Source organism: Salmo trutta, chromosome 16 (genome assembly GCF_901001165.1).
Source record: "Salmo trutta chromosome 16, fSalTru1.1, whole genome shotgun sequence".
NCBI classification, from domain to species: Eukaryota; Metazoa; Chordata; class Actinopteri; order Salmoniformes; family Salmonidae; genus Salmo; species Salmo trutta.
The window spans coordinates 7,946,483-7,956,482 of NC_042972.1; the positions used below are offsets into that span (position 1 = coordinate 7,946,483).

The following is a 10,000-nucleotide window of genomic DNA, read 5'->3' on the forward strand; positions in this document are numbered from 1 at the left end:
GAGAGAAAGAGAGAGAGTTAGGCATAGAGAGCAAGAGGGAGAGAAAGAGAGAGAGGGAGAGAAAGAGAGAGAGAGAGGGAGAGAAAGAGAGAGAGTTAGGCATAGAGAGCAAGAGGGAGAGAAAGAGAGAGAGAGAAAGAGAGAGAGGGAGAGAAAGAGAGAGAGAGAGAGAAAGAGGGAGAGAAAGAGAGAAAGAGAGAGAGAGAGAGAAAGAGAGATCCAGTCAGAACCGCCACTCCTGTTTCATTTTTTACCAGGCTGAGATGAGGTTACACAGAGCGTGCATCCAATATGGCACCCTATTGCATTTAAAGTACACTACGTTTGATCATTGCATCCTGTTCCCTATATAGAGTATTACTTCCTGGTCAAATGTAGCGAATGTATTAAGAATAAAAAACTGAAATATCACATTTACATAAGTATTCAGACCCTTTACTCAGTACTTTGTCGAAGCACCTTTGACAGTGATTATAGCCTAGAGTCTTCTTGGGTATGATGCTACAAGCTTGGCACTCCTGTATTTGAAGAGTTTCTCCCATTCTTCTCTGCAGATCCTCTCAAGCTCTGTCAGGTTGGATGGGGAGCAAAGAGTTCAATCTTGGTTTCGGGGCGGCAGGTAGCCTAGTGGTCAGAGCGTTGGGCCAGTAACTGAAAAGTTGCTACATCGAATCCCCGAGCTGACAAGGTACAAATCTGTCGTTCTGCCCCTGAACAAGGCAGTTAACCCACTGTTCCTAGGCCGTCATTGTAAATAATAATTTGTTCTTAAGTGACTTGCCTAGTTGAATAAAGGTTTAATATATATATTTTTTTAATTCATCAGACCAGAGAATCTTGTTTCTCATGATCTGAAAGTCCTTAGGTGCCTTTTGGCAAATTCCAAGCGGGCTGTCGTGCCTTTTACTGAGGAGTGGCTTCCGTCTGGCCACTCTACCATAAAGGCCTTCTGGAAGGTTCTCCCATTTCCACAGAGGAACTCTGGAGCTCTGTCAGAGTGACCATTGGGTTCTTGGTCACCTCCCGGTCAGGGTCCTTCTCACCCGATTGCTCAGTTTGGCCGGGCGGCCAGTTCTAGGAAGAGTCTGGGTGGTTACAAACCTTTTTCATTTAAGAATGATGGATACCACTGTGTTCTTGGGGACCTTCAATGCTGCAGACATTTTTTGGCCTCGACACAATCCTGTCTCGGAGCTCTACGAGCAATTCCTTCAACCTCACCTTGGTTTTTGCTCTGATATGCACTGTCAACTGTGGGACCTTATATAGACATGTGTGTGCCTTTCAAAATCATGTCCAATCAATTGAATTTACCACAGGTGGACTCCAATCAAGTTGTAGAAATATGGAAACAGGATGCACCTGAGTTCCATTTTGAGTATCATTTTGAATACTTATGTAAATAAGGTATTTCTGTTGTTTATTTTTTATACATTTGCAAAAATGTAGAAAAATCTGTTTTCCCTCTGTCATTATGGGGTATTGTGTGTAGATTTATGAGGACATTTTTTATTTAATCAATTTTAGAATAAGGCTGTAATGTAACAAAATGTGGAAAAAAGGAAGGGTTCTGAATACTATCTGAATGCACTGTATCTGAGAATAGGGAAGCATTTCAGGCTCTGCTCTATCATCTCTGTCTGACCAGCCATTGTCTCTGTCTGACCACCTCCCATCTCTGTCTGACCACCTATCATCTCTGTCTGACCACCTATCATCTCTGACTGACCACCTATCATCTCTGTCTGACCACCTATCATCCCTGTCTGACCAGCTATCATCCCTGTCTGACCACCTATCATCTCTGTCTGACCACCTATCATCTCTGTCTGACCACCTCTCATCTCTCCATCCCCAACACAACAGATAGATAGATACCTCTAGAAGGAGACTGGGGGAGAGGGGAGGGATAAGTCCTTTGACTCTGTTGTGAGGAAGTCTGGGCTAGTCTAAACACTCCCCTGATATCTGGCCCTGCAGCAAGCAGCTGTCTGACAGGGAGCTCCTAATAATCACTGGCTCTGGGCCAGCCCAGACACACTGGGACAGAGTCCTAAATAGTGTACTACTTTTGACAAGACTTCACTATATAGGATGCCATTTGGGACTCAGCCTAAAAACACAGACACACTATCTGACCACACACACACACACACACACGCACACACACACACACACACACACACACACACATTACTGAGGAGGGAAGATGACAAGCAGGCGCTGCATAGAGTACTGCAGCAAGAGGTGGATACCTCTAATGGAGAAAAAGGCATTCAGTGTCACACGCACGCACACACACACACGCACACGCACACGCACACAGATGCACACACACACACACACACACACGCACGCACGCACGCACACACACACACAGACACACAGACACACACACACACACACAGTACAGATTCTCAGAAGGTTTCTCACCAGTGACTGGAACACCAGAGGACCATACTTGTCAGTGTTGTCATCCAGAATGGAAAACAGGGTGTCCAAAATGTCTTGGAGGAACTGTCGAAGATATGAAGATAAAAGTTAAATATATGAACAGCCTTTAAACTCAGAACGTTTCACCATATTTATTCAGAATGTATATTTGTTTTTCCTATAAAGTAAGCGTCTAACCTTGACGATCTCCTCTCCACTGACATGGCGTAGTCGCCCCAGAATGTCCATCACTCTGTCTGGGTGGGCCTTCCACTTCAACAACGCAAGCAGGTCCACTGGGAACAAGATAATGGCAGTGGAATCAAGATCAGGATCAATGGCCAAGTAATCTATGTGAGCTTGGTGGGGAATGGGAGAGGAAAAGAGAATCGAAGAGAGGAGAGGAAATTGGGAGAGGAGAAGAGAAGCAAAGAGAGGAGAGGCAAAGGGGAGAGTAGAAGAGAAGCGAAGAGAGGAGAGGAGAAGATAAGTGAAGAGAGGAGAGGAAAAGAGGAGAAGAGAAGAGGGGAAAAGAGGAGTGGAAAAGGGGAGAGGAGAAGAGGAGTGAAGAGAGGAGATGAGGGGAGAAGAGAGGAGAAGAGAAAAGAGGAGAAGAGAAGAGAGGAGAGGAGAAGAGAGGAGATGAGAGGAGAAGAGAAGAGAGGAGAAGAGAGGAGAAGAGAAGAGAGGAGAAGAGAGAAGGGCAGAGGAGATAAGAGAAGAGGAGAGAAGAGGAGAAAAGGAGAGAAGAAAAGCGAGGGAGAAGAGAGGAGAAGAGAGGAGAGGAACAGGGGAGAGGAAAAGAGAAGAGAAGAAGAGAAAAGAGGAGAGAAGAGAGGAGAAGGGGAGAGAAGAGGAGAGGATAAGAGAAGAGAAGAGGAGAGAGAGGAGGAGAAGAGATGAGAGGAGAGGAGATGAGGAGAGAAGAGAGGAGGAGAGAGAGGAGGACAAGAGATGAGAGGAGACGAGGAGAGAAGAGAAGAGAGGAGAGAAGGAGAGGAAAGGAGAAGAGAAGAGAGAAGAGACCTACCATTCTGTGTAAGCTTGGTGGAGGAGAGCTGTGTGGAGATCCAGAGGGTTTCCTTTGTGCTGCGTTGGAAGATGAGGCTGGAGGGAATGTTGGGACAGCCGTTGAAGTCCTCCTTACAGCAGGGCAGACCCAGGTACAACGCATGGTTACTGAACGTAGCATTCTCATCACACTGGAGAGGAGAGAAGGATGTGAGGTACTGCAGAGTTCATGCCAGATGAACCCTACCTCCTTTACCAGCCACAACTACGTTCAAACAAACTTTGTACATACAGAACCAAATAAATTTGACCTTTATAGCACTTATTTCCAAGTGTTCATAGTACTTTAGGTTGTAAGGGAGGTGTAGGAGCTGTTTTGACATGTTTATGTGTTGTGTATTATGTGGTCTGTCAAGGGTTATTTTTACTTGTTTTGTACACTAGAGAACACTACAGTGAGGGAAAAAAGTATTTGATCACCTGCTGATTTTGTACGTTTGCCCACTGACAAAGAAATGATCAGTCTATAATTGTAATGGTAGGTTTATTTGAACAGTGAGAGACAGAATAACAACAAAAAAATCCAGAAAAATGCATGTCAAAAATGTTTTAAAATGATTTTCATTTTATTGAGGGAAATAAGTATTTGACCCCTCTGCAAAACATGACTTAGTACTTGGTGGCAAAACCCTTGTTGGCAATCACAGAGGTCAGACGTTTCTTGTAGTTGGCCACCAGGTTTGCACACATCTCAGGAGGGATTTTGTCCCACTCCTCTTTGCAGATATTCTCCAAGTCATTAAGGTTTCGAGGCTGACGTTTGGCAACTCGAACCTTCAGCTCCCTCCACAGATTTTCTATGGGATTAAGGTCTGGAGACTGGCTAGGCCACTCCAGGACCTTAATTAATGTGCTTCTTCTTGAGCCACTCCTTTGTTGCCTTGGCCGTGTGTTTTGGGTCATTGTCATGCTGGAATACCCATCCACGAGCCATTTTCAATGCCCTGGCTGAGGGAAGGAGGTTCTCACCCAAGATTTGACGGTACATTGCCCCATCCATCGTCCCTTTGATGCGGTGAAGTTGTCCTTGTCCCCTTAGCAGAAAAACACCCCCAAAGCATAATGTTTGTTCTTGGGGTCATAGGCAGCATTCCTCCTCCTCCAAACACGGTGAGTTGATGCCAAAGAGCTCCATTTTGGTCTCATCTGACCACAACACTTTCACCCAGTTGTCCTCTGAATCATTCAGATGTTCATTGGCAAACTTCAGACGGGCATGTATATGTGCTTTCTTGAGCAGCGGAACCTTGCGGGCGCTGCAGGATTTCAGTCCTTCACGGCGTAGTGTGTTACCAATTGTTTTCTTGGTGACTATGGTCCCAGCTGCCTTGAGATCATTGACAAGATCCTCCCGTGTAGTTCTGGGCTGATTCCTCACCATTCTCATGATCATTGCAACTCCACGAGGTGAGACCTTGCATGGAGCCCCAGGCCGAAGGATATTGACAGTTCTTTTGTGTTTCTTCCATTTGCGAATAATCGCACCAACTGTTGTCACCTTCTCACCAAGCTGCTTGGCGATGGTCTTGTAGCCCATTCCAGCCTTGTGGAGGTCTACAATCTTGTCCCTGACATACTTGGAGAGCTATTTGGTCTTGGCCATGGTGGAGAGTTTGGAATCTGATTGATTGATTGCTTCTGTGAACAGGTGTCTTTTATACAGGTAACAAACTGAGATTAGGAGCACTCCCTTTAAGAGTGTGCTCCTAATCTCAGCTCGTTACCTGTATAAAAGACACCTGGGAGCCAGAAATCATTCTGATTGAGAGGGGGTCAAATACTTATTTCCCTCATTAAAATGCAAATCAATTTCTAACATTTTTGACATGCGTTTTTCTGGATTTTTTTGTTGTTATTCTGTCTCTCACTGTTCAAATAAACCTACCATTAAAATTATAGACTGATCATTTCTTTGTCAGTGGGCAAACGTACAAAATCAGCAGGGGATCAAATACTTTTTTCCCTCACTGTATATGTTGGGGTCATGGGTCACTGGTCATGTGTGTGTATATACAGTGCATTCGGAAAGTATTCAGACCCCTTGAACTTTTCCACATTTTTTTTACGTTACAGCCTTATTCTAAAATTGATACAATAGTTTTTTCCCCCCTCATCAAACTACACCCAATACCTCATAATGACATCACAATACCCCATAATGACATCACAATACCCCATAATGACAAAGCTAAAAACAGTTCTTGTTTTTTTATATAAAAACAAAATTCCTTATTTACATTAGTATTCAGACCCTGCATATTTACTATTGAACTGTATCTTTAGAAGCTGTTTATACTGTATATTTACTGTGCATTGGGAAAATATTCAGACCCCTTGACTTTTTCCACATTTTGTTATGTTACAGCCTTATTCTAAAATGGATTAAATACACTGCTCAAAAAAAATAAAGGGAACACTTAAACAACACAATGTAACTCCAAGTCAATCACACTTCTGTGAAATCAAACTGTCCACTTAGGAAGCAACACTGATTGACAATAAATTTCACATGCAGTTGTGCAAATGGAATAGACAACAGGTGGAAATTATAGGCAATTAGCAAGACACCCCCAATAAAGGAGTGGTTCTGCAGGTGGTGACTACAGACCACTTCTCAGTTCCTATGCTTCCTGGCTGATGTTTTGGTCACTTTTGAATGCTGGCAGTGCTGTCACTCTAGTGGTAGCATGAGACGGAGTCTACAACCCACACAAGTGGCTCAGGTAGTGCAGCTCATCCAGGATGGCACATCAATGCGAGCTGTAGCAAGAAGGTTTGCTGTGTCTGTCAGCGTAGTGTCCAGAGCATGGAGGCGCTACCAGGAGACAGGCCAGTACATCAGGAGACGTGGAGGAGGCCGTAGGAGGGCAACAACCCAGCAGCAGGACCGCTACCTCCGCCTTTGTGCAAGGAGGAGCAGGAGGAGCCCTGCCAGAGCCCTGCAAAATGACCTCCAGCAGGCCACAAATGTGCATGTGTCTGCTCAAACGGTCAGAAACAGACTCCATGAGGGTGGTATGCAGGCCCGACGTCCACAGGTGGGGGTTGTGCTTACAGCCCAACACCATGCAGGACGTTTGGCATTTGCCAGAGAACACCAAGATTGGCAAATTCGCCACTGGCACCCTGTGCTCTTCACAGATGAAAGCAGGTTCACACTGAGCACATGTGACAGACGTGACAGAGTCTGGAGATGCCATGGAGAACATTCTGCTGCCTGCAACCTCCTCCAGCATGACCGGTTTGGCGGTGGGTCAGTCATGGTGTGGGGTGGCATTTCTTTGGGGGGCCGCACAGCCCTCAATGTGCTCGCCAGAGGTAGCCTGACTGCCATTAGGTACCGAGATGAGATCCTCAGACCCCTTGTGAGACCATAGGCTGGTGCGGTTGGCCCTGGGTTCCTCCTAATGCAAGACAATGCTACACCTCATGTGGCTGGAGTGTGTCAGCAGTTCCTGCAAGAGGAAGGCATCGATGCTATGGACTGGCCCGCCTGTTCCCCAGACCTGAATCCAATTGAGCACATCTGGGACATCATGTCTCGCTCCATCCACCAACGCCACGTTGCACCACAGACTGTCCAGGAGTTGGCGGATGCTTTAGTCCAGGTCTGGGAGGAGATCCCTCAGGAGACCATCCGCCACCTCATCAGGAGCATGCCCAGGCGTTGTAGGGAGGTCATACAGGCACGTGGAGGCCACACACACTACTGAGCCTCATTTTGACTTGTTTTAAGGACATTACATCAAAGTTGGATCAGGTAGTAGTGTGGTTTTCCACTTTAATTTTGAGTGTGACTCCAAATCCAGACCTCCATGGGTTGATAAATTGGATTTCCATTGATTATTTTTGTGTGATTTTGTTGTCAGCACATTCAACTATGTAAAGAAAAAAGTATTTAATAAGATTAATTCATTCATTCAGATCTAGGATGTGTTATTGTAGTGTTCCCTTTATTTTTTTGAGCAGTATAAAACATTTACCTCATCAATCTACAAACAATACCCCATAATAACAAAGCGAAAACAGGGTTAGGGGGGTTAGCACAGGTGACCAGGAAGGGTTAGCACAGGTGACCAGGAAGGGTTAGCAAAGGTGACCAGGAAGGGTTAACACAGGTGACCAGGAAGGGTTAACACAGGTTTTAACACAGGTGACCAGGAAGGGTTAACACAGGTGACCAGGAAGGGTTAACACAGGTGACCAGGAAGGGTTAACACAGGTGACCAGGAAGGGTTAACACAGGTGACCAGGAAGGGTTAACACAGGTGACCAGGAAGGGTTAACACAGGGAGAGCACATACAGTTGTTACCGTATCACAGATACAGCTGATAGAATGCATCTCTCTGCACCTTTTCTACTGGAATACAGTTGAAGTTGGAAGTTTACATACACCTTAGCCAAATACATTTAAATTCAGTTTTTCACAATTCCTGACATTTAATCCTTATAAAAAATCCGTCTTAGGTCAGTTAGGATCACCAAATTTATTTGAAGAATGTGAAATGTCAGAATAATAGTAGAGAGAATGATTTATTTCAGCTTTTATTTATTTCATCACATTCCCAGTGGGTCAGAAGTTTACATACACTCACTTAGTACTGGCAGCATTGCCTTTAAATTGTTTAACTTGGGTCAAACGTTTTGGGTAGCCTTCCACAAGCTTCCCACAATAAGTGGCCCATTCCTCCTGACAGAGCTGGAGTAACTGAGTCAGGTTTGTAGGCCTCCTTGCTCGCACACGCTTTTTCAGTTTCATATGGGATTGAGGTCAAGGCTTTGTGATTCCCACTCCAATACCTTGACTTTGTTGTCCTTAAGCCATTTTGCTACAACTTTGGAAGTATGCTTGGGGTCATTGTCCATTTGGAAGACCCATTTGCGACCAAGCTTTAACTTCCTGACTGATGTCTTGAGATGTTGCTTCAATATATCTACATAATTGTCCCTCCTCATGATGCCATCTATTTTGTGAAGTGCACCAGTCCCTCCTGCAGCAAAGTATCCCCACAACATGATGCTGCCTCCCCCGTGCTTCACGGTTGGGATGGTGTTCTTCGGCTTGCAAGCATTCCCCTTTTTCCTCCAAACATAACGATGTTTATTATGGCCAAACAGTTCTATTTTTGTTTCATCAGACCAGAGGACATTTCTCCAAAAAGTACGATCTTTGTCCCAATGTGCAGTTGCAAACCGTAGTCTGGCTTTTTATGGCGGTTTTGGAGCAGTGGCTTCTTCCTTTCTGAGCGGCCTTTCAGGTTATGTCGATATAGGACTCGTTTTACTGTGAATATAGATACGGTTGTACCTGTTTCCTCCAGCATCTTCACAAGGTCCTTTGCTGTTGTTCTGGGATTGATTTGCACTTTTCGCACCAAAGTACATTAATCTCTAGGAGACGGAATGCGTCTCCTTCCTGAGCGGTATGACGGCTGCGTGGTCACATGGTGTTTATACTTGCGTACTATTGTTTGTACAGACGAACGTGGTACCTTCAGGCGTTTGGAAATTGCTCACAAGGATGAACCAGACTTGTGGAGCTCCACAATTTTTTTCTGAGGTCTTGGCTGATTTCTTTAGATTTTCCCATGATGTCAAGAAAAGAGGCACTGAGTTTGAAGGTAGGCCTTGAAATACATCCACAGGTACACCTCCAATTGACTCAAATTATGTCAATAAGCCTATCAGCAGCTTCTAAAGCCTTGACATCATTTTCTGGAATTTTCCAAGCTGTTCAAAGGCACAGTCAACTTAGTGTATGTAAACTTCTGACCCACTGGAATTGTGATACAGTGAATTATAAGTGAAATAATCTGTCTGTAAACAATTGTTGGAAAAATTACTTGTGTCATGCACAAAGTAGATGTCCTAACAGACTTGACCAAAACTTTGTTAACAAGTCATTTGTGGAGTGGTTGAAAAACAAGTTTTAATGTCTCCAACTTAAGTGTATGTAAACTTCCGACTTCAACTGTATTGGAGCTATATATTTGTTACATGCACAATAACTGGGAAATTCACCCCAAAAATAGTCATGTTTTGAAAGCTGATTTTTGTGGTCGTGTTATGAACAGCTCTCTCCCGTGCCAGTGGTTTTTCATCAGGAATCGCCACTACATAGGGAATCGCCACTACATAGGGAATCACCACTACATAGGGAATCACCACTACATAGGGAATCCCCACTACAGGAGGAATCGCCACTACATAGGGAATCACCACTACATAGGGAATCGCCACTACATAGGGAATCACCACTACATAGGGAATCGCCACTACATAGGGAATCCCCACTACATAGGGAATCACCACTACAGGAGGAAACCCCACTACATAGGGAATCGCCACTACAGGAGGACACAACACTACAGGAGGAAACCCCACTACAGGAGGATACCCCACTACAGGAGGAAACAACACTACAGGAGGAAACCCCACTACAGGAGGAAACAACACTACAGGAGGAAACAACACTACAGGAGGAAACCCACTACA

At 44.8% G+C, this 10,000-nt stretch overlaps 1 protein-coding gene across 11 annotated transcripts in view; it reads right to left on the minus strand.

Moving 5' to 3' along the window:
- Positions 1-10,000, minus strand: part of dock3 (dedicator of cytokinesis 3) — a 369,152-nt gene that overhangs the window by 48,969 nt on the left and 310,183 nt on the right. For all 11 annotated transcript variants that reach the window (XM_029692895.1, XM_029692892.1, XM_029692890.1 and 8 more), the window contains exons 18-20: positions 3,464-3,635; positions 2,632-2,729; positions 2,434-2,517 (exon numbers count right to left, since the gene is read on the minus strand). In XM_029692895.1, the coding sequence (XP_029548755.1) occupies positions 2,434-2,517; positions 2,632-2,729; positions 3,464-3,635 (354 nt within the window). The remainder of the gene's footprint in view (positions 1-2,433; positions 2,518-2,631; positions 2,730-3,463; positions 3,636-10,000) is intronic.